At 42.2% G+C, this 25021-nt stretch overlaps 1 protein-coding gene across 12 annotated transcripts in view; it reads left to right on the top strand.

The window, feature by feature from the left end:
* Nucleotides 1–25021, top strand: part of LOC109906605 (calcium/calmodulin-dependent protein kinase type II delta chain) — a 112507-nt gene that overhangs the window by 78007 nt on the left and 9479 nt on the right. For 2 of the 12 annotated variants that reach the window (XM_020504391.2, XM_020504390.2), the window contains exons 8-16: nucleotides 7724–7807; nucleotides 9454–9548; nucleotides 13586–13708; nucleotides 13799–13882; nucleotides 14132–14174; nucleotides 15970–16010; nucleotides 22351–22404; nucleotides 23693–23740; nucleotides 24747–24795. In XM_020504391.2, the coding sequence (XP_020359980.1) occupies nucleotides 7724–7807; nucleotides 9454–9548; nucleotides 13586–13708; nucleotides 13799–13882; nucleotides 14132–14174; nucleotides 15970–16010; nucleotides 22351–22404; nucleotides 23693–23740; nucleotides 24747–24795 (621 nt within the window). The remainder of the gene's footprint in view (nucleotides 1–7723; nucleotides 7808–9453; nucleotides 9549–13585; nucleotides 13709–13798; nucleotides 13883–14131; nucleotides 14175–15969; nucleotides 16011–22350; nucleotides 22405–23692; nucleotides 23741–24746; nucleotides 24796–25021) is intronic. The other 10 variants (XM_020504393.2, XM_020504392.2, XM_020504395.2 and 7 more) reach the window with 5 other exon arrangements.

Here is a 25021-nt window from a genome sequence, read left to right as displayed (position 1 = left end):
CCAAACTTGGCCGATCATTTGAAGACTTGTTTTAAATGTCCAATGCAGAAATTTTTTATCTAAATATCAAAAAGTTTCTAGGTAACAATTAATGTGATTTATTTTCAATAAAACATTAAAAATATTTTTTTTTTTTACAGAACTTCTTAGCAAAAAGCTGTTTTTCAAGCACACGTTTTGCTAGGACTGGGAGTGGTCTGACTGGGGAGGGGGAAATGAACTGTTATTAGCAGAGCGAATTGGAAGTCTTTGTTATTAGTCTAACTAATTTGGTGATGACACCAGGCAGGCCAAAACTCCATCACAGGCTGAAATTGCAGGTGGTCTTTTCAAATGGCTTACACTAAAAGGTGTTATCATACATTTCACAGTATTATTCCCATCTCTTACACATGAAATCTGCACCAAAACAATTTAAAAAGTTGTAATATTACTTACGTTTCTCTACACTAAAATAGTCTAGAATTCCGACAGGATTATACAATTAAAAATGGCCTCACCTGTTTGAAGAGAACACTTTCTCTAGCACATTTTACAGCAGAGATGTATGTAATGAAAAAATAAAACATCAGTCTCTTTGGTGCCAATTTCAGGAGTAAGTGGTACATTTAAAAAAACTTTTCGCCCAACACTCAAAACTTATAAATGCACAGGTGGACCCGTTTTCTTGCCTTAATTTAACAATACTTGAAGGGACCAGTGTCGTCAAAAACATTGACTTCCCTGTCTTCTATATATTTTTTCACCCCTATGAAATGTGTTGTTTTACTATATAGCCCCAGGGTGTAACTAAGCATGTACTGTGCTTTACAGACCGAGTTTTATTCTAAACAATATCTAAAGACACACAAATGTTAGAAGTACTTTGGCATCAGCTGTTCCAGACGACTGTGTCATCACGCTCTCCTTAGCCAATGTGAGTAAGACCTTTAAACTAGTCGACATTCACAAGGCCGCAGGGCCAGACAGATTACCAGGATGTGTACTCTGATTATGCTCTGACAAACTGGCAAGTGTCTTCCACTGACATTTTCAACCTGTCCCTGACCTAGTCTGTAATACCAACATGTTTCAAGCAGTCCGTGTGCCCAAGAACACTAAGGTAACCTGCCTAAATGACTACCGACCCGTAGCACTCACGTCTGTAGCCATGAAGTGCTTTGAAAGGCTGGTCATGGCTCACATCAACACCATTATCCAAGGAACCCTAGACCCACTCCAATTTGCATAACGCCCCAACAGATCCACAGATGATGCAATCTCTATTGCACTCCACACTGCCCTTTCCCACCTTGACAAAAGGAACGCCTATGTGAGAATGCTATTCATTGACTACAGCTCAGCGTTCAACGCCATAGTGCCCTCAAAGCTCATCACTATGCTAAGGATCCTGGGTCTAAACACTGGTGCCCCCGCACATTGACTCTGTAATGGTTACCCCAGTATATAGCCTCGCTACTGTTATTTTATTGCTGCTCTAATTATTATTTTACATTTTTTTAAACTTCAGTTTATTTTAGTAAATACTTTCTTAACCAACAATGCAGTTCAGAAAAATACATGTTAAGTGCTTGTAAGCAAGCATTTCACTGTAAGGGTTTCACTGTAAGTTCCACTTAGCTTCAGTACTGGTTGTGGAGCCTTGGGTTTGAAGACTAAGTAAACAAATAACATTTTATTTGTCACATGAGCCGAAAATAACGGCTGTAGAACTGTTGTATTCGGCGCACGTGACAAATAAAATGTTATTTGTTTACCTGGTTAATGTGTGAGACGTGAGACTTTGAGGTGTGTCAGCTCTCTGGGTTTATAGTGCAGGTTTTATTAGGTGGATAAACAGGGCCATTTGCCTGCTTATCCCCACAGGATGGCAGACTAATTATCCTAATCCCCTGGGCTGGCTGTCACCTGAGAATCATCTACCCAGTTCACTGGTGGTGCCCCAGGGCATGCTGGGAATTTGAGTTCTTTAGAGAAGTAGGCTGCATTCCACTGGCGGGGAGCCACACTACGTTCCCCAGGTGGCCGTTCCAGTGGGAAGTTTTGGAAGCTTGTTAATCGTGGCCCATAAACATTGCATTAAGGATTCATTTGACCTCTAATAGGCTGTCTCTTAAACGAGACACACAGGGGTTCCAGGATTATCTCCAGCAACATTGCGAACAAAAGCCTATTCTTAAGCCTATTCTTGTGGGTAATTGCTATAGACTACCTAGTGCTGACAGTCAGTATCTGGATAAAATATGAAATGCTTGATGGTATATGTCAGGGATATTCAATTATGATCTTACAGGGGCCAGATGTCAAAAAGGTTAATTGCAGGGAGGCCGGACATTTTCTACATGCAATTATTCTTCGGAAGAAGTGTATTAAAAAGCAGCGCGCGCACACACCAATAAAGCACTTTCCTTCAAATGAAATGTTGCAAAAAGATATTAAGAAAGTGGAGGGCTCTCAACTAGAGGTCGACCGATTATGATTTTTCAACGCCGATATCGATTATTGGAGGACCAAAAAAAATCTGATACCGATTAATCGGATGATTTAAATGTATTTATTTATTTGTAATAATGACAATTACAACAATACTGAATGAACACTTATTTTAACTTAATATAATACATCAATTTGGTTTAAATAATGCAAAAACAAAGTGTTGGAGAAGAAAGTAAAAGTGCAATATGTGCTATGTAAGAAAGCTAACGTTTCAGTTCCTTGCTCAGAACATGAGAACAAATGAAAGCTGGTGGTTCCTTTTAACATGAGTCTACAATATTCCCAGGTAAGAAGTTTTAGGTTGTAGTTATTATATGAATTATAGGACTATTTCCCTCTACTATTTGTATTTTATTAACCTTTGACTATTGGATGTTCTTGTAGGCACTTTAGTATTGCCAGTGTAACAGTATAGCTTCCGTGCCTCTCCTCGCTCCTCCCTGGGCTCGAACCAGCAACACAACGACAATTAGCACACGCTAACTAGCTAGCCATTTCACTTCGGTTACACAAGCCTCATCTCCGGAGTTGATAGGCTTGAAGTCATAAACAGCGCAATGCTTGACGCACAACGAAGAGCTGCTGGCTTGAATTAATGTTTCCGCGCCTGCTTCTGCCTACCACTGCTCAGTCAGATACTTAGATACTTGTATGCTCAGTCAGATTATATGCAACGCAGGACACGCTAGATAATATCTAGTAATATCATCAACCATGCTAGCTATCAACTTAACTTGGCTTACTGCATTCGCGTAACAGGCAGTCTCCTTGTGGAGTGCAACGAGAGAGGCAGTTCGTTATTGCGTTGGACTAATTAACTGTAAGGTTGCAAGATTGGATCCCATGAGCTGACAAGGTGAAAATCTGTCGTTAACCCACCGTTCCTAGGCCGTCATTGAAAATAAGAATGTGTTCTTAACTGACTTGCCTAGTTAAATAAAGGTATAAAAAATATAAAAACTCGTCAAATCGTCTCCCAAAAATACCGATTTCCAATTGTTATGAAAACTTGAAATTGGCCCTAATTAATCGGCCATTCCGATTAATCGGTCGACCTCTACTCTCAACCGATGTGTGTCGAGGTGCAACCAAAACATTTGGATAATATTAAAATGGAAAAACCACAACGCTCACTCACCAGTTTTTTTATTTTATTTGAACAACTATTTAAACGGACTATTTGTCATTTTAAAATCACCTGAAAACTAAGTATCTCAATAAATAATACAAAGATATGTCAAATCAGTTAATACCAAATTCCAGTCTGAAGGAAGTATGCTTTGAATTATTTCCCCTCTGTCATCAGGGGTGTTTGTCACTCTCCCTTCTAACGATTCCTTATGAGCATCTACGTGTAAGTCTCCCGAAACCTAAGACGAGGAAATATGACGAAGTGTATGTAGCGCTTGGCTTCACTGTGACTACGGTGGGGGACGAGGAAAGACCGGTATGTTTACTGTGTCTAAAAATGTTGGCAGCGGACAGCATCAAGCCAAATAAATTAAGGCATCACTTAAAGACATTACACCTCAATCACGCTGATAAGCCGCTTGAGTTTTTTTCAGCGAAAACGTGCCAAATATTGCCAACAATTGTCCCCGCTTTGTGAACGCTACTTTAGTAAACCAGCGAGCAGTGTTAGCATCATATAAGGTGGCGTACCAAATTGCTCAGTGCAACAACCCCACTCCATAGCAGAGGAGCTGATACTGCCTGCAGCATTAGACATGGTCTCTGTCATGCTGGATGACGCAAGTGCTGCAAAAATAAAAGTACTTTCCTGAAAACAGTTCCCAATATGACTGGGTGAGAGATCCTTTCAATGCACCAACTCCAACTAGTTTCAGCTCTGCAGAGGAGGACCAGTTCATTGATATGACGTCTGACTCCACATTGAGACTGAGGTTCACAATCACAGACACTGAGTGAATTCTGGCTGAGTGTAGAGAGGCAGTATCCACTCTTAGGGCAGAGGGCCATGGGCATTCTTCTTCCTTTCGCAACATCTTATCTTTGTGAGATTGGCTTCTCTGCTGTTGCTGCACTGAAGACCAAGTACAGGTCCCAGCTAAACATTGAGCAGGAGCTGAGAGTTGCAGTATCATGCTTCAAACCCCTCTTCGAAAAGCTGTGCTCTGCAAAACGTGCTCATTTTAGCCATTTAATCCTGACTCCCTCATTTTGATTTTAAAAAAATCAGCACAAATAGTTTTATAGGTCAAAATGTTTCATATATTGTGCTCCTTAGTTAATGTTGCTGATCAATTTGAATGTATTATTTATTATATTTCATTTTATTTTTCAGTATCAAATACAATGGATACAATGTTATGCAGAGGTGTACTTATAACAATTTTATAGACAAATTATACTATTTACAGTCACGGCAGAGAGTTGGGGGACGCAAATGGTTTACTTCTTCCTAGGGTGGGGCATAACAGAAAATAATTGAGAAGCACTGCGCTAGAGCAACATAGGGGCTAGAAATTGCGGAAAAAAACACACTAAACACACTATACTACTATATAACCTCCTTGCAGCATGCGTAATGCACATTCACGCAGATGAGCAGGGACCGTGGGCATCTTTCTTTTGGTGTTTTTCAGAGTCAGTAGAAAGGCCTCTTTAGTGCCCTAGGTTCTCATAACTGTGACCTTATTTGCCTACCGTCTATAAGCTGTTAGTGTCTTAACGACCGTTCTACAGGTGCATGTTCATTTAATAGTTTTTGGTTGAACAAGCATGGAAATCAGTGTTTAAACCCCTTACAATGAAGATCTGTGAAGTTGTTGGATTTTTACGAATTATCTTTGAAAGACCGGGTCCTGAATAGGGGATGTTTCTTCTTTTGCTGAGTTTATAATATCTGTATCTGGTCTGTTGTATGTAATAAGGAGCAACCAGACGCCACACTTGACACATTTATGAAATTGCTAAAAACTAACTGTAAAAAACTGCTAAATTACTATGGATTGATGAGGAATTGAAAAATTGTATGGTTGATAGGGACGAGGCAAAAATAATGGCAAATAAGTCTGGCTGCACAGACGATTGGCAAACGTACTGTAAATTGAGAAATCATGTGACTAAACTAAACAAAAATAAGGAGAATCTGTTCTACGAAACAAAGATAAGTTATATAACGAATGAAGGTAAAAAGCACCGTAAATTACGTTTTTTTTGGGGAGGAAAGGCGAACTCTCATCCTTCATGGACTCAGATGGCTCAGTTATCACAAAAGCCTCTGATGTTGCCAAATACTTTAATGACTTTTTTCATTGGCAAAATTAGGTATGACATGCCAACAAACTATGAACCTTCGTATCACGCAACAGAAATTATGAAAGACATTTTAATTTTTAATTCTGTAAAGAGAGTGTGGTAGAGTATACAATATATTTTTTTAAATAATGACAAACCACCTAGTAATGACATCTTTCGTGGGGGAAAAAATGCCTTCTCTTCAATCTAAGCCTACAGGAAAGTGTGTGCCCTCAGGCCAGGAGGGAAGCAAAAGTCGTTCTGCTACCCAAGAATAGCAAAGCAACCTTTTACTGGTTCAAACAGCCAAACAATCAGCCTGATACCGACCATTAGTAAACTTTTTGAAAAAAATGTGGTTGACCAGATGCAATGCCGTTTCACAGTAAATGAACGACTGACTTTTAGCATGCTTATAAGGAAAGGGACTCAACATATAATACACTAACACAAATGACTGATGATAGGCTGTAAGAAATTTGTAATAAGAATTTAGGAGCTGTTTTGTTAGACATCAGTGCAGCTTTTGAAATTAGCGATCATCGTTTTTTCAGCAGCAGACTGTTATAGCTTTGCATCTTCTGCCATATCATGGATTGAGAGTTACCTAACGGAAGCGCATCTAGCGTAAACCTGGTAATTTTTTGGGATACCTCAAGGCAGCTGTCTTGGCCCCTTTTTTCTATTTTTTTTTTTACTAACGATCTACCACTAGCCTTGAGTAAAGCCTGTGTGTCTATGTATGCTGATGACTCAAAATGATACATGTCTGCTTCCACAGCAAGTTATATCACTGCAACCCATAATGTAAGCTGACATGGTCAAAACATATTGATGAGGAGAGGTTTGTCTGTGATAAAGCTCTGCTCTCTTAACATCACAATCGAGAAAACAAGTCCTACAGGCCCTATTTTTATCACACCTGGACTACTGCCCATTTATATTGTCAAGTGTCACAAAGATGGACATAGGCAAATTATAGTTGGCGCAGAACAGAGCAGCACGGTGGCCCTTAAAATATAACATGCATGTCAATCTCACCTGGCTCAAAGTAGAGGAGAGATTGACTGCATCACTACCTCTCTTTTGTGAGAGGTATTGGCATGTTGAAAGCATCAAACTGTCTGTTCAAACAGCTAACATACAGGTCAGACACCCATTCATATTCCCCTAGATATGTCACCGGTCTCTTCACAGTCCTCAAGTCCAGAACAGACTCTGGGAAATACACAGTACTACATATACAGCCATGACTACATGGAAGTCTCTTCCAAATTAAGTACCTCAGTCAAGCAGTAAAATCAGATATAAAAAAGCCTGTATAAAATAACACCTCACACCACAACGTGGACTGTGAAGAGACATATACACACGCTCACACACTCTACACAGACCCACACAATATTGTCATGTTGTATTTGAATGTGCGTTTAATACTGTGCATTTGTGCTATTGGAGCAATGTACGTACACTACCAGTCAAAAGTTTGGACACACCTACTCATTCAAGGGTTTTACTATTTTCTACATTGTAGAAAAATAGTGAAGACATCAAAACTATGAAATAACACATATAGAATCATGTAGTAACCAACAAAAGTGTTTAATTAACACATCAAAATATATTTTATATTTGAGATTCTTCACAGTGGCCACTCTTTGCCTTGATGACAGCTTTGCACACTCTTGGCATTCTCTCAACCAGTTTCATGAGGTAGTCACCTGGAATGCATTTCAATTAACCAGGTGTGCCTTGTTAAAAGTTAATGTGTCGAATTTCTTTCCTTCATAATGCATAGTAAAAATAAAGAAAAACCTGTGAATGAGTAGGTGTGTTCAAACTTTTGACTGTTACTGTATGTATAATTCACAATGTCGAGCAAGCTATTGTTTCACTATGATGTATTGTTTTACATTTATCTTTGGGAACTGTAGTTCATTTACATGACATCTCATCTCTGTTCCAGGTTTTGCGGGGACCCCAGGCTACCTCTCCCCAGAGGTCCTGAGGAAAGACCCCTATGGGAAACCTGTGGATATGTGGGCCTGTGGTAAGGAACTTCCCAACATGGAACAATCTATTTGGTCTTTGAGCTAAAGGCTAGTACCAACTACAAAGGACCTACATGGCTCTCACACAGACAATGAGTTCATCCAGTTGAATTAATCACTGCAGCCCACTCATTACATAAACTCAAGGGCCACCTGGGCTTTAATGTCTACCACACACTCATTCACAACCTGTGCGTCTCTGAATTTTGGGCCACAATGACTTATTTGTGTCGTTAGTGCTCTGCTGACCAACCAAGGGCCCTTGAGCTCGTCCCAGTAACCTACCAGCAAATGAGCAACACAGTGCTGAAGTGCTTGGATTGTTTTTGTAACCACAATGACGGTGACATGATGAAAACCCTTATAGTGGGAGGAGTCTATGAAGAGGGAGTCCTTTTCTGTCCTCTCTTGATCTGCTCATCCGTATAACAATGAAAGCTGTTAACTTGTGTTAAGTCCAGAGGATGTGAGTGGAGCTGGGAGCGAGGAGTGGAGCGTACCCAATTTGACTGGAGCGTGGAGCTCGTTTCCCAAAAGGCTGGCGCGTCGGCTCCAGTAGCGCTCACTTCACGAGCTCAGGGCATGCCCGGCCCAGCATGCATTTGTCGTCTACTTGTGTGCTACTACAGCCCCTTGCTTTAGACACGGTCATTTAGGGTGCTAAATCTTTTCATAAAGAAACTGATAAATCAAGGTGACTTGCAAACATGAGGAGGACCAAGAGCAAGAGATGATGGAGTCGGTGATGTAGTGTCTACAACTAAATAATCATTTTGGAATCTGAAAAGACGGGTATCACGAAAGCATGATGGTGTTAACAGAAAGGAATGAGGTGTGTAGCTAACTGAGTGTGTCATTGTAGCAAAGTATTTATAAAGTAAAAATCAGATCTCTTTAAAGTTTCGTTCATTTTCGTTCTGTTATCTATACAATATGCCATCATTGAATAGGCCTGGCATATTACCTTTTTTTTAAGGAGCTTTTTGTTTTGTTAGGGTTATTTTACCTAAAATCTAGGCCTACCTACAGAAAAAAAAAAACTACACACCCCTGCCCAGAATGGAAAGAGTGGCCCGAAAGACATTTAGCATCCACAGTGGCTCTGCAAGCGCTGAGAGGTTATTCTCCACTGCGAGCCTGCTATTCCAGGCTCCATCGCATGAACCCGAAGCTTCAGACTCTGGCCATGTTTCTAAAAATGCATTCAAAGGCACTGTAGATGGAGCCTAATAAGGAATTGATCATTTAATTTTATTCTAAGTAAGTCACAGCCTGTGTGTGCAATTTATAGACTGTAATGATTTAATACATTCAAATCCATATGGTTTGGTTTCAATACTTCTAAACTAAATGGTAGGTCCAGGTGGTCACAAACATAGATGGTTGTTGGTTAAATTGTGGATAAATTTGATTTTTTTTCATTTAAATTTTTTGAGGATTGGTTTTTAGTGGAGCAGTTGGAAAGTACGTGGAGCGATGAGCGGTGCTCACATTCTCTGATTTAAGTCACTAAAAGCCATTACTATTATTGGGTCATACTGATTGTACTTTCTCCTCTTGCTGAGATTTGAGTATCATTTTTTAAATGACATTTATTCATAATTGGTATCATCCTGATGACATGTTTGTGTCTCTGTCTCATCAGGTGTGATTCTCTACATTCTCCTGGTGGGCTACCCTCCCTTCTGGGACGAGGACCAGCACAGACTGTACCAGCAGATCAAGGCTGGGGCTTACGATGTGAGTACTGACACGACACACACATACTCTGTCACGTACAGTACATCCTTTCACACAGACACATTTATCTGTTTGCCAATCTGTCAGCAGTGTTTGACACTTACTGTGGAAATCTATTTGGCAGAGTCTCACTGGCTTAAGGTATCACCAGTGGTGGAAAACGTACCCAATTGTCATACTTGAGTAAAAGTCAAGATGCCTTAATAGAGAACGACTCAAGTGAAAGTCACCCAGTAAAATACAATGTAGTCAAAGTATTTACTTTTAAATATACTTAAGTATCAAAAGTATACATTATATCAAATTCCTTATAGTACGCAAACCAGACGGAAACATATTCTTGTTTTTGTATTTATTTATGGGTAGCCAGATGCACGCTTGAACACTCAGACATAATTTACAAACAATGCATTTGTGTTTAGCGAGTTTGCCAGATCAGAAGTAGTATGGATGACCAAGCTCTTGTGTGAATTTGACCATTTTCCTGTCCAGCTAAGCATTCAAAATGTAATGAGTACTTTTGGGTGTCAGAGGAAAATGTATGGAGTGAAAATTATGTTATTTTCTTTAGGAATTTTGTGAAGTAAAAGTTGTCAAAAATATAAATGGTAAAGTACAGACCCCCAAAAACTACTTAAATAGTACTTTACACCACTGGGTAGCACTGGAGTTGATTTCTATGGTTGTTATCTGACAGTATTTACATGACATTAAGGCAGGCTTGCTCTTAGATTGATACCGAAACCTCCCATCCCCTCACTGTGTCTGAGACTTTGATCACGATCACTTAACTTTAGCAGGCAAAGCTAATCTACCATGTACCACCCCAAAGCCGTAAACACGGGCACCCTCATAGATATCATCCTAACCAACTTGCCCTCTAAATATACCTCTGCTGTTTTCAACCAAGATCTCAGCGTTCACTGCCTCATTGCCTGCATCCGTAATGGGTCATTATATCGGTCCACTCATCACTGTCAAATGCTCCCTGAAACACTTCAGCGAGCAGGCCTTTCTAATCTACCTGGCCCGGGTATCCTGGAAGGATATTGACCTCATCCCGTCAGTAGAGGATGCCTGGTTATTTTTTTTAAATGCCTTCCTCACCATCTTAAATAAGCATTCAAGAAATGTAGAACCAGTAACAGATATAGCCCTTGGTTCTCTCGAGACCTGACTGCCCTTAACCAACACAAAAACATCCTATGGCGTTCTACATTAGCATCGAACAGCCCCCGTGATATGCAACTTTTTAGGGAAGCTAGAAACCAACATACACAGGCAGTTAGAAAAGCCAAGGCTAGCTTTTACAAGTAGAAATTTGCTTCCTGCAACACAAACTCAAAGTTCTGGGACCCTGCAAAGTCCATGGAGAATAAGAACACCTCCTCTCAGCTGCCCACTGCACTGAGGATAGGAAACTCTGTCACCACCGATAAATCCACTATAAATGAGAATTTCACTAAGCATTTTTCTACCGCTGGCCATGCTTTCCACCTGGCTACCCTTCCCCCGGTCAACATCATTGCACCCCCCACAGCAACTCGCCCAAGCCTTCCCAATTTCTCCTTCTCCCAAATCCAGTCAGCTGATGTTCTGAAAGAGCTGCAAAATCTGGACCCCTACAAATCAGCCAGGCTATACAATCTGGACCCTTTCTTTCTAAAATTATCTGCCGAAATTGTTGCCACCCCTATTACTAGTCTGTTCAACCTCTCTTTTGTGTCGTCTGAGATTCCCAAAGATTGGAAAGCAGCTGCGGTCATCCCCCTCTTCAAATGAGGGGACACTCTTGACCCAAACTGCTACAGACCTACATCTATCCTACCCTGCCGTGCTAAGGTCTTCAAAAGCCAAGTCAACAAACAGATTACCGACCATTTCGAATCCCACCGCACCTTCTCCGCTATGCAATCTGGTTTCAGAGCTGGTCATGGGTGCACCTCAGCCACGCTCAAGGTCCTAAATTATATCTTAACCGCCATCGATAAGAAACAATACTGTGCAGCCGTATTCATTGACCTGGCCAAGGCTTTCGACTCTGTCAATCACCACATCCTCATCGGCAGACTCGATAGCCTTGGTTTCTCAAATGATTGCCTCGCCTGGTTCACCAACTACTTCTCTGATAGAGTTCAGTGTGTCAAATCGGAGGGTCTGTTGTCCGGGCCTCTGGCAGTCTCTATGGTGGTACCACAGGGTTCAATTCTTGGGCTGACTCTCTTCTCTGTATGCATCAATGATGTCTGGTGGTGAGTGAGTCTCTGATCCACCTCTACGCAGACGACACCATTCTGTATACTTCTGGCCCTTCTTTGGACACTGTGTTAACAACCCTCCAGACGAGCTTCAATGCCATACAACTCTCCTTCTGTGGCCTCCAACTGCTCTTAAATACAAGTAAAACGTATTGCATGCTCTTCAACCGATCGCTGCCTGCACCTGCCTGCCTATCCAGCATCACTACTCTGGACGGTTCTGACTTAGAATATGTGGACAACTACAAATTCCTAGGTGTCTGGTTAGACTGTAAACTCTCCTTCCAGACTCATCAAACATCTCCAATCCAAAGTTAAATCTAGAATTGGCTTCCTATTTCACAGCAAAGCGTCCTTCACTCATGCTACCAAACATACCCTCATAAAACTGACCATCCTACCGATCCTCGACTTCGGCGATGTCATTTACGAAATAGCCTCCAATACCCTACTCATTAAATTGGATGCAGTCTATCACAGTGCCATCCGTTTTGTCACCAAAGCCCCATATACTACCCACCACTGCGACCTGTACACTCTCGTTGGCTGGCCCTCACTTCATACTCGTCGCCAAACCCACTGGCTCCAGGTCATCTACAAGACCCTGCTAGGTAAAGTCCCCCCTTATCTCAGCTCTCTGGTCACCATAGCAGCACCCACCTGTAGCACGCGCTCCAGCAGGTATATCTCTCTGGTCACTCCCAAAACCAATTCTAACTTTTGGCCGCCTCTCCTTCCAGTTCTCTGCTGCCAATGACTGGAACGAACTACAAACATCTCTGAAACTGGAAACACTCATCTCCCTCACTAGCTTTAAGCACCAGCTGTCAGAGCAGCTCACAGATTACTGCACGTGTACATAGCCAATTTATAATTTAGCCCAAACAACTACCTCTTCCCCTACTGTATTTATTTATTTTGCTCCTTTGCACCCCATTATTTCTATCTCTACTTTGCACATTCTTCCACTGCAAATCTACCATTCCAGTGTTTTACTTCGCCACCATGGCCTTTTTTGCCTTGACCTCCCTTATCTCACCTCATTTGCTCACATTGTATATAGACTTATTTTTCTACTGTGTTATTGACTGTATGTTTGTTTTACTCCATGTGTAACTGTGTTGTTGCATGTGTCGAACTGCTTTGCTTTATCTTGGCCAGGTCGCAATTGTAAATGAGAACTTGTTCTCAACTTGCCTACCTGTTTAAATAAAGGTGAAATAAAAATTATTTAAAAAAAATCTCTTGTTTGAGTGAATGGAATTGAACATTTTTATCTTGTCTCTCATCTTGCACAAGAAGGAAATGTGTTAGCCACTTGATTACCACCACAAGGCCGTACTTGACACATCAGAATTCCAGTCTCTGTCTATTGGCTGATCATTGCCTCTCCCAGCATGCTGTTGGAACACCACGCACAGGCTATTTCCTCCTTGTCTGGCAGCCCTCTCGCTGCTCTCCCCAGTCAATTCCAACGCCTATCCCAGACAGATTGAGTTTTTGAACGGGGGAGGGGCAGAGAGGAGAGCGACAGGGGGACAGCCCACTGCAATGGCTCAAGCCCAACTTGGCTCTGAAGACGAGCACCTTCTGCTCAGTGAATCTGTTTTTTTGGCAACTATGTGATGTTTTTTTTGCCAGTTTCTCCAAGGACACATTTTCAAACAAAGCTGAATGGAGGGAGTGAAAGAGTGAGGGAGGGATGGGAGGATAGATGAGTGGATGGATGGACTGATGGATGACAAGCCTCATTGCCTCTTTCAATTTTCTCCCCGTCAGTTTCCGTCCCCTGAGTGGGACACAGTGACCCCCGAGGCCAAAGACCTGATTAACAAGATGTTGACCATCAACCCTGTCAAGAGGGTCACCGCCACAGACGCACTCAAACACCCCTGGATCTGTGTACGTGTCTCTCTCTCAGTCACACACAGTTCAATGGTCCGATGAGCACACCTACAGACTCATGACGTTCTCCCCCTGTCCTCTCTGCAGCAACGCTCCACGGTGGCGTCCATGATGCACAGACAGGAGACGGTGGAGTGCCTGAGGAAGTTCAACGCCAGAAGGAAACTCAAGGTGAGGGAATGTTTCTCACAGGACTTCACCAGATGTCGTGAGTGAGACTTTGAGAAAGTGACAACTTGACTAAATCCGAGCCCCACGCTTGTCATAGAGTGGACCCTGAGCACTAAATGATGTGGTCATTAGCATCACAATCGATCCACCTAATGTTGGACACCGTGTTAGGAGGGTGAGGTGACAGTGTGCCAAGTATTACAGCTTCGGAGGTCAGTTTTTCAACTCTGTTCCTTTTCCCTTCCTCAGGGTGCTATCCTCACCACCATGCTGGCCACACGCAACTTCTCAGGTACGAGGCATCTACCTACTGTGTTGTGGGTTCTTTCAAGGTGTCTCTCTTTTGGCTCTGTATTGTCTTGTGTTTTTGCTCCTTCTCTTCCTCTCGCTCGCCCACCAGATCAACATTTAGAATTCTCCCATCAGCTGCTGCTTAACATTGCAGCTGGATGTGTTATTTCACCGAAACACTTGAGGAAAACAATGGGGAGGGATAGAGGGGCAGGTGTTAAAGGAAGGACTGAGGCGTGAGAGAGGAACAAGGACGAAAGAAAAGCACGAGAGTATGGAGCGACTAAATGTGAAAGACTCATGAGTTGTAGGGGAGAACTCCAGGATGAATACGCTGGTCTTTAAAACTACCACTATCAGCCTGCTCTCAGTTCATATCAGTAGAGACTGCCTGGAGACCAGTGGAGCGATGCTGATCGATGCGGTTCAGACAATCTGGGCCTCTATAAGGGCAATACTTTAATATTTTGTCTGTTAGTTAAAAAATACAGATTTTCTCTCGGGTGATGAGTGAAGGGGAACGGAAGGAAAAGGGGATATAGGGTCAGTTGCACAACTGAATGCATTCAGAGGAAATATCTTCTGCATTTAACCCAACCCCTCTGAATCAGAGTGGCTACTGGAGGAAAGATGTGGACTTCACTTTCTCCTGCTTCCTTGTATTTATTTGGGCAATTTAGTTCAGGCAAGAAAAACACATTGTTTAATCTCTCTCTCCCTGTCATGACTTTGGTTCTCTTGTTAACAGAAAATATTTTATTTAAAAAGTACATTGTTTTACATTTTCATTCCGTATAGCCAATACTTTTTTTGTTCAAGAGCAAGACTTTACCAAGACCAGTGGTATTCAAAGTCAGGGTCACAACCCTTTATGGGGTCGCCCCACAAATAAAAAAAACCTACAGATTATTATATGGGATCAATATACAAACTTTTTTGAGAAAGATGTTATTGAGTATGTGTTTATTGGTTTGTTTTCATTTTGATAGAGATGAAAACGCTATGAATCTAAGGTTATTTGGTCATGTAGAAATGTACTGATTTTCAAGGTTGTCATTTGATTTGGAATGGGGTGGGTACTCGCAAGGAATTATTTTGGGAAAAAACGGGGGTCCCCGGAAATTCTGGCAGAAAAAAATGGTGTCCTCGCTGAAAAAGTTTGAATTCCACTGCTTGACACCTGTTTTATTTACCTTTTTGTTTTTTCTCCATTCTGTCTTTGGGATTGTGTAACCTTGTGAGGTAAGAGTCTCTGTCATGGAAAGAGGCATGCCTTGGCACTGCTCTCTACCCATGTGCCCGTCTTGGTAACTTGCACCCCTCTCAGATGAAACATTTTTTACAAACACCTTTCTTCTTCCCTCTCTCATACACTCTTCATACACTGTGTGGCATCCCTGATCACTTTAACCAATCACTGAGCTTTTCCACGTGCCAGGAACCTCATCATTCTACCCAACCAATCAATTAGCTCGCTCCATGCGTGGACTATATTTGCATGTTGATTTAGGAGTCGGTGCTAACGTGTTCTCTATTGGGGAGTTGTCTTTAACATGATGAGTCTTCCTTAAGCAATACAAGGTCTCTATTTACAAGTGTGTGTGTTGGTAGAGGACATTAAACCTCAATTCTGTAGGACGGTCACAGTTTGCCCATAATTGGCTGTCTTCACTAGATTTAGTGGTGTGTGTGTGTGTGTGTGTGTGTGTGTGTGTGTGTGTGTGTGTGTGTGTGTGTGTGTGTGTCAATCAGAGGTGTCCTCGCTGACCTTGTCCCCTTGTCCTCTATCCTTACAGCAGCCAAAAGCCTGCTCAACAAGAAAGCTGACGGCGTCAAGGTAAGTTATCTCATCTGACAATGCACATTGACACACACACACCTTTTAGTTATGGACTCATGTAACTTATATTGTAACTGACAGTCTCGGAAGAGAAATTTGAATATTTCTACAGTACATTTGTTTCAGCTGCCAGCAGTGAAATGGTGTCAGATTGAGTGCTGCATGACTAACATACTGACGATAGCAGGCACCAGATGTGATTAGGACACGCAGGTTGAAATGTCAAAACGAACTCTGAACCAACTACAGTTGAAGTCGGAGGTTTACGTACACCTTAGCCAAATACATTTAAACTAAGATTTTTACAATTCCTGACATTTAATACCAGGAAAAATTCCCTGTCTTAGGATCACCACTTTATTTGAAGAATGTGAAATGTCAGAATAATAGTAGAGAGAATGATTTATGTCAGTTTTTATTTCTTTCATCACATTCCCAGTGGGTCAGAAGTTTACATGCACTCAATTAGTATTTGGTAGCATTGCCTTTAAATGGTTTAACTTGGGTCAAACGTTTCAGGTAGCCTTCCACAAGCTTCCCACAATAAGTACATTTTGGCCCATTCCTCCTGATGTGTAACTGAGTCAGGTTTGTAGGCCTCTTTGCTTGCACACACTTTTTCAGTTCTGCCCACATATTTTCTATGGGATTGAGGCCACTCCAATAACTTTGTTGTCCTTAAGCCATTTTGCCACAACTTTGGAAGTATGCTTGGGGTCATTGTCCATTTGGAAGACCCATTTGCGACCAAGCTTTAACTTCCTGACTGATGTCTTGAGATGTTGCTTCAATATATCCACATACATTTTCCTCCCTCATGATGCATCTATTTTGTGAAGTGCACAAGTCCCTCGTGCAGCAATGCTCCCCCAAAACATGATGCTGCCACCCCTGTGCTTCACGGTTGGGATGGTGTTCTTCACCTTGCAGGCTTCCCCATTTTTCCTCCAAACATAACGATGGTCATTATGGCCAAACAGTTTTATTTTTGTTTCATCAGAGCAGAGGACATTCCTCCAAAAAGTACAATCTTTGTCCCCATGTGCAGTTGCAAACCGTAGTCTGGCTTTTTTATGGAGGTTTTGGAGCAGTGGCTTCTTCTTTGCTGAGCGGCCTTTCAGGTTATGTCAATATAGGACTCATTTTACTGTGGATATGGATAATTTTGTACCTGTTTCCTCCAGCATCTTCACAAGGTCCTTTGCTGTTGTTCTGAGATTGATTTGCACTTTTCGCACCAAAGTACGTTCATCTCGAGGAGACAGAACGCAACTCCTTCCTGAGCAGTTTGATGGCTGCATGGTCCTATGGTGTTTATACTTGTGTACTATTGTTTGTACAGATGAACGTGGTACCTTCAGGCATTTGGAAATTGCTCCCAAGGCTGAACCAGACTTGTGGAGGTCTACAAAAAATAATTCTGAGGTCTTGGCTGGTCTCTTTTGATTTTCCCATGATGTCAAGCAAAGAGGCACTGAGTTAGGTAGGCCTTGAAATACATCTGCAGGTACACCTCCAATTGACTCCAATGATGTCAATTAGCCTATCAGAAGCTTCTAAAGCCATGACATAATTTTCTGGAATTTTCCAAGTTGTGTAAAGACACAGTAAACTTAGTGTATGTAAACTTCTGGCCACTGGAATTGTGATACAGTGAATTATAAGTGAAATCATCTGTCTGTAATCAATTGTTGGAAAAATGACCTGTGTCATACACAAAGTAGATGCCCTAATCGACTTGCCAAAACGATAGTTTGTTAACAAGAAATTAGTGGAGTGCTTGAAAAACGAGATTTAATGATTCCAACCTAAGTGTATGTAAACTTCCGACTTCAACTGTATATTCATTTGGGGACAGGTCGAAACACATGAAGCATTCATGGATCTTTTGTAGAATTGTATTTCTTTTTGAGTCACACAAAATCATGTGTTCTCTCCTCCGACAACTGGGGAATTTAGTTAGGTTCTAGTAATCTCTCATCCTTCAGTCTTCTTCTGTGGACTTTTATATGGCGGTTAGCAACCAACTTTAAGGCACATTACCGCTACCAACTGGACTGGAGTGTGGACCTCAGTTCATCTTTCGATCACCCAAGTGGATATATGCTCCTAAAAAACAATGAGGAGATGGAATCAAGAATCAAGTTCTATTTTAACGCCTGGCTACACACAGACGCTCATTGACGCATGCGAGCAGTTTGGATGAAATGATTGATTAACATGTAGGTGTACATTTTATGTTGCGACGCTCGCGCACGCAACGCGGCCTGGTGTGGTCAGCATGTAAGATATTTCAATAATCGGGCTCCGCCTTTACAAAATAATTCAGTCACAGAGTGGTAGCGTCTGTTTTGTGATCTGAGGAAGCTGACCGATCTGCTAAATCTGACTGGAAGTCCTCATCTCCCGTCTAATCAAATCTCAGCTGTCATAGCTGAGATTTGTTTCTAAACCTGACTACAAAATTCGTGTCACTCTCTTCCTTATTGGGGGATGCTTGCTCCTTTCTATCCATCTTTCTATTTTTTATATTTCTACCTTCTTCCCCCTTTTCTCTCACACTCCCCTCTTGTCACTCACACCCCTCTTTTCAACCCCTCATTTCTTACTCTCCCCACTGGGGGTCTGTGTCAGACAGTGAATCACATGCTATCCCCCTCACAGCTGTGCTAGAGTAGCTGTCCTCCAGTGTCCGTCTCCCCACCAGTGGTCCAGTGTCAAAATACTGGCTGACTTTGTGTATGCCCCCTGCATCTGTCTGCCTCCCCTGACCCCCATCTCCCTCTCCAAATGCTGATCCTAAAATACTAGGATCACATAACCAGGATCTGCACTTGACATACCCTATATATACAACAGTATGTGGACACCCCTTTAAATTTGTGGATTTGGCTATTTCAGCCACACCCGTTGCTGACATAGGCCATTCTACTGTCAATATTTGTCTTACTGAAGAGCTCAGTGACTTTCAATGTGGCACCGTTCACAGGATGCCACCTTTCCAACAAGTCAGTTTGTCAAATTTCTGCCCAACTAGAGCTGCCCTGGTCAGCTGTATATTGTGAAGTGGAAACATCTAGGAGCAACAACGGCTCGGCCGCAAAGTGGTTGGCCACACAAGCTCCGAGAACGGGGCCGCCGAGTGCTGAAGCGCGTAGCTCATTACAATCCTCTGTCCTCGGTTGCAACACTCATTACCAAGTTCCAAACTGCCTCTGGAAGCAACATCAGCACAATAACTGTTGATCGGGAGCTTCATGAAATGGGTTTCCATGGCCGGGCAGCCGCACACAAGCCTAAGGTCAGTAATGAATGGAGTTGATGAATCACGCTTTACCATCTGACAGTCTGACGGACAAATCTTGGTTTGTTGGATGCCAGGAGAATGCTACCTGCCCGAATTCATAGTGCCAACTGTAAAGTTTGGTGGAGGAGGAATAATGCTCTGGGGCTGTTTTTCATGGTTCGGGCTAGGCAGAACCAGTGAAGAGACATTTTAACGCTACAGCATACAATGACATTCTAGACCATTCTGTGCTTCCAATTTTGTGGCAACAGTTTGGGGAAGGCCCTTTCCTGTTTCCGCATGACAATGCCCCTGTGCACAAAGCAAGGTCCATACAGAAATGGTTTGTCAAGAACAGTGTGGAAGAACTTGACTGGCCTGCACAGAGCCCTGACCTCAACCCCATTGAACACCTTTGGGATGAATTGGAATGTCGACTGTGAGCCAGGCCTAATCCCCCAATATCAGTGCCCAACCTCCCCACAGAAATGTTCCAACATCTAGTGGAAAGCTTTCCCAGAAAGCAGCAAAGGGGGGACCAACTTTATATTAATGACCATGATTTTGAAATGAGATGTTCAATGAGCAGGTATCCACTTACACTCCTCATCAATCTACACACAATATCCCATAATGACAAAGCGAAAACAGGTTGTTAGAATTTCTTTGCAACTTTATTTTAAAAAAAAACATACCTTATTTACATACTTCAGACCATTTGCTGAGATTTGAAATTGAGCGCAAGTTTCCATTAGTTATACTTGATGTTTCTAAAACTTGATTGGAGTCCACTTGTCGTAATTGTAATTGATTGTTACATTACAGCCTTATTCTAAAATAGTTTTTCCCCCTCATCATTCTACACACAATAACCCATAATGACAAAGTAAAACGTGTTTTTTCTGAACATTTTGCAAATGTATCCCCCCCCAGCACACATGTATTTGGGGAGTTTCTCCCATTCTTCTTTGCAGATCCCCTCAAGCTCTGGCAGGTTGGATGGGGAACGTCGCTGCACAGCCATTTTTTTTTAGGGCCATGGAAATGTTAGCTCCAGATCCAACAATCTCAAGGGACTAGAAATCCAGGGCTTAAAAACAAAGGCGTCAATGTATGCCGATGACTCAACTTGTCTTGAATTTGTAATATGGATCCCCTGCACAGTCTCATTGAGGATCTAGATAGCTTCTCTAACCTCTCTAGATTAAAACAGAAGTACGGAGGACAAAAATAACTTATGTATATTCTAAACACATTTTTACATACATGGAACTTCTTTTCTTTTTTTTTTACACAGTAGTTACATATTGGTCTTTTGAGATACATGACATGTAACTACTGTGCCAAATATGTAAATGTACATACCAAGTTATTTTTGTCCTCCGAGGAGGGGTGATGGATAAACCAATATATTTGATAACACCGTTACCCAAGGTGCTTATGGCAGGCGGTTTAAGCAGCTGTAGGAGGTTTAGCATCTAGGTACATTTGTACCTGATATATTTGCCCAAAAACTCTTTCTAAATCAGTCTATCTGCAGCTGTGTGAGCTATCGGTGTGTTTTGAAAGCACAGCAGGCAGCTTTTGAAGGATTATTTCAGGTTTAGCGCAGGGGTCCAGCATGTTACCCTCTTAAATGTCTGAGGCTGTGTTGAATAGTAGATAACCTAATGGACTGGGGAAATGGCAGGCATTACATTATTTAGTCCCGCCATCAATTTTGGTTTCCGTGTATGCTAAATCTTTAATGATTACAAATGTGTGCGGCAGGTAGCCTAGCGGTTGAGAGCGTTGGGCCAGTAACCGAAAGGTCGCTGGTTTTATTCTGGACTAGGTGAAAAATCTGTCGGTGCCCTTGAGCAAGTCACTTAACCCTAATTGCTCCTGTAAGTCGCTCTGGATAAGAGTGTCTGCTAAATGACTCAAATGTAAATGTGTTTTTGAGAAAGGCTATTTTATAACAGAGTATACTGTTAAGTCTAGGGTCTTGAGTCTTGACACATACTGGTTGTGTTTTGGGGTTGTGATATTGGACCCCGTTTGTCTTGTTCTCTTTTGTGTTCTGTCTGAGACTGAGCCAATGCCAATATTGCTGGTATTCCTGTCCCTATTTTTTGTCCAACCTTGCATCTACCACGCCAGTTATGTGGTTGATTATAGAACACCCTAGTGCTGTCTAGTGGTTGGTTTCAGGGTGGTTCAATCAGTCATTTGTAGATCCCTGGCCAAGGATAGTTGTCTCCGTATCTTGGTTTAATGAGCAACCCATTGTATAAGCCTCTTGATGTGTAGTTTGAGTTTCATGGCTAGCTCCCCATATCTCCCTGAGGAGAACCTAGTTCGATGATCAGGTGCCCCATATTACCTAGTACTTAAAAAAAAATTCGTTTTCCATAGCTGGGATGCCCAATGACTGGGCTACAAAATCAGGGCATGCAGTTCACAAAGGAATAGCATAACACCTTTTGACCTTCATTTTTTCCCCTGACGTGCTTCCGATGCAGACGATGATCTTCCCGTAAAAAAACTAAAACTATTGGGCTGTCATAACGTCGTTTGACTTTAAATTTCAACAGCATTGGATAATTGCATGACTACTGAATTTGTATTTCTCATCTCTAGTTTAGAGCCACAATGGCACTAATTTGTTAGATTTAAGGTCTCCATAAACTACGTTAATAGTGGCAATTTAGGCTTCCTGAAAAACATAAAAAAGTAGAGTGGAACAGCCGATCGCTTTCAAGTTCATGTTTATGAAGTTCTGTTTCAGCTAGGAACTCCTTTGCATGTTTATTCTGCTTATAATCCTCCAGAATAATGACGTACCGCTACAGGCTTGGAACCCACAGATTTGTCTCATGAACTTACTGTCTCTCACTCCTCTTTATACCCTGCAGAGTACTTGCTCGTTAACTCCTAACATTTTCACTCCCGCAGCTGTGTATTCCGGGACACCTCTCCTGTCTCTCTCCCTCCTTGGACCACTGGGTCCTTTGTTCCTGATATCAATCGCTGTTTCTTGTCTCCGTCTCTGTCCACTTACCTTTTTAGATCAACAACAACAAGACCAATGTAGTCACCAGCCCCAAAGAGCCCCCCACTCTGGTACACTGTCTGTCTTTCTGCACGTCTGCCTGCCTGTCTGTCGGTCTGTCTCATCCTCCATGCTCGGGCTGCTCGCCTCACTCTAACAACGTCTGTCTTTGTTTTGTTCCCAGTGATGCCTCTTTTTAATATTGCATTTTTGTTTTCTTTTTTTAATCGCACACAGGCATTTACTTTTACTGTGGACCAGTAGTCATTGCAGTTGGCATGTGCACTTTTTGCTTCTGCGTGTGTGAACAACTGTACATCCCGGGGTTTGTGTTTTTACTTTCACTCCACTTAAGCTCCCAAGTTACCAAGGAAACCAATGAGACATGCTGGTTGAAACACGCATGCGTGCTTCCCAAAATAGACCTCGCACACTAGCAGTGAAACGCATCCTAAGATTACTCCGCTAGTGCCATCCGTGTCACCCTGTCACCACACATGAGCTTCAACGTGACCGTGCCATGGCATGCCTTATGACAGCCCACCTGTCGGCACTGCCCAGAGGGAATCGACCCAGACTTACCGCAGTTTTATCTACGCGTGTTAGACATGTCAGGTCAGCCAAGAGGCCTGTACTGTATTTAACCAGCCCCGGACAGAACCGGAGACGCATCCCTAGTATAATGTCACCATTTGTAAATGCATACAAAATATTAGCTTCGTTTTTCCATCCCATTATGTATATAATAACATGGTAATAACCTCGTGGCTTTTTAACAATGGCTATTTACACTACTTCTAAAGTGATGGGGTTATGTATTTCTAGGTGTTAGAAATGTGGCATGTTGATGTTCTCTCACACACACACACACACACACACACACACACACACACACACACACACACACACACACACTGTCTGGAGTCAGCTCTAAGGGTCAACTGCACGCCTTGCTTTGTCTGTACACACGTAAAATACCTTCCTGTAGTTTATATCCAGGAAGGGCCTGGTGACTAGCATGCTTCCTACTGCTGTACACCTCCCATCCTGTCTTGGTTGCTGTGTGTCTGTTTTAAATATGAATATCATAGCCTTGTCTTCTGATGCCTTTTATATTGCACCAAGATGACGACTCAAAGATTTCTCGTTTTCATGGAAAAAGTTGGGCGTGCTGCATTAAAGCCCTTAGCTATAGCCTCAGTGGTGCATCGTTTGTCCTTGATTTTTACCCCCAAACTTGCCTTCTCCGAGGTTCCTTTGGCCCTTTTTTTCTCTCTTTCTTATTAACTGTTTACCACGCCAATTTCCTGTCTATTTAACCCCTTCTTCACCCTCTTCCTCCTCCTCTCTGTGAACCAGGAGCCTCAAACCACTGTCATCCACAACCCAACTGATGGAAACAAAGTAGTGAGTAAATGGAACAGCAGTGCCAAGCATTTAGGTGTTTGCTGTTGTCCTCTAGTTAGCAGAGTGATAAGCTAGTTTGGTTTTTAGTTTGTGTTTCTTACAAAGCCTTGTATAACGTTGCATGCATGGCGCCTTGGTGTGTATGTCCTAAATGTTTGTTTCATTTGCGCTTCACACAGACACCGGACTTAGGACTTTGTCAACATGTTTTATCTCACGTTAAACAAATGTGCATGTATATAAAAACATTAAGAACACCGTAAGAAGGATTTTTAAGCCTTGAGACATAGATTGTGTATGTGTGCCATTCAGAGGGTGAATGGCCAAGACAAAACATTTAAGTGCCTTTTGAACGGGGTATGGTAAAAGGGTGCCAGGCACAAAGGTTTGTGTCAAGAACTGCTACGCTGCCGGGTTTTTCCACGCTCAACAGTTTCCTGGATGGTCCACCACCCAAAGGACATCCAGCCAACTTGATACAACTATAGGAAGCATTGGAGTCAACATGGGCCAGCATCCCTGTGGAACGCATTCGACACCTTGTAGAGTCCGTTCCCCGACGAGCTAGAATGCGATCCGGTTTGACGAATGTGGATCCAGGGATATGTCTCCTTTAGATATGTTGTTGTTATAACGCTTCGTACGTGAAGATTTTTTTTCACTATCGGAGTCTTGGAGTAGCACTGCTAGTGGCTTGCTGTTAAAATGACATAGTTCAAAACTAGGCCCTACAGCTTGTGTGACCAAAATGAGACGTCGACCTATGTTCAAATCTCTTGTGTCACAATGTCAATGATGATATTTTTGTTTGTGTAACTATAGCCCAAAAGAGTATGTTTAGTTATCCAAATCTGTTCTCTCAGCGGTTCCCGAAGATAATCGGTTTCCTTTGCCCAAACTATTTTACTCATCTGACAATGCGTTACTTCTCTTGTGCTCCCGCTTTATCCAGTTTCAATAGCTGACAGGTGTCCATTGTTCTCAGCTGTTTGTTCTTGTCCAACAGGAGTCCAGTGAGAGTGCAAACACCACCATGGAGGATGAGGACGTGAAAGGTAGGAGCACACACCTGTATTAGGCAAGTAGCTCGGTGTTGGCTGTGCACAGTCTAAGTGAAAGGGAATGTGTTATTCTCACAGCACTGACGTGTTGGCATGTATTTTTGTCCTACTGATTTTGCATCCAAATGTACTGCTATCCCTGTTTTTCTTTTGTATAATTTAGTTTGTATGAATTCATCAGGTAAGCATGTGTTTATCCAGGCATCCATTCTGCTTTTTC

This window comes from Oncorhynchus kisutch, linkage group LG16, assembly GCF_002021735.2.
Source record: "Oncorhynchus kisutch isolate 150728-3 linkage group LG16, Okis_V2, whole genome shotgun sequence".
Classification (NCBI taxonomy): domain Eukaryota; kingdom Metazoa; phylum Chordata; class Actinopteri; order Salmoniformes; family Salmonidae; genus Oncorhynchus; species Oncorhynchus kisutch.
The sequence above is the reverse complement of the archived record's forward strand: the minus strand, read 5'-3'. Positions and strand labels throughout refer to the sequence as shown.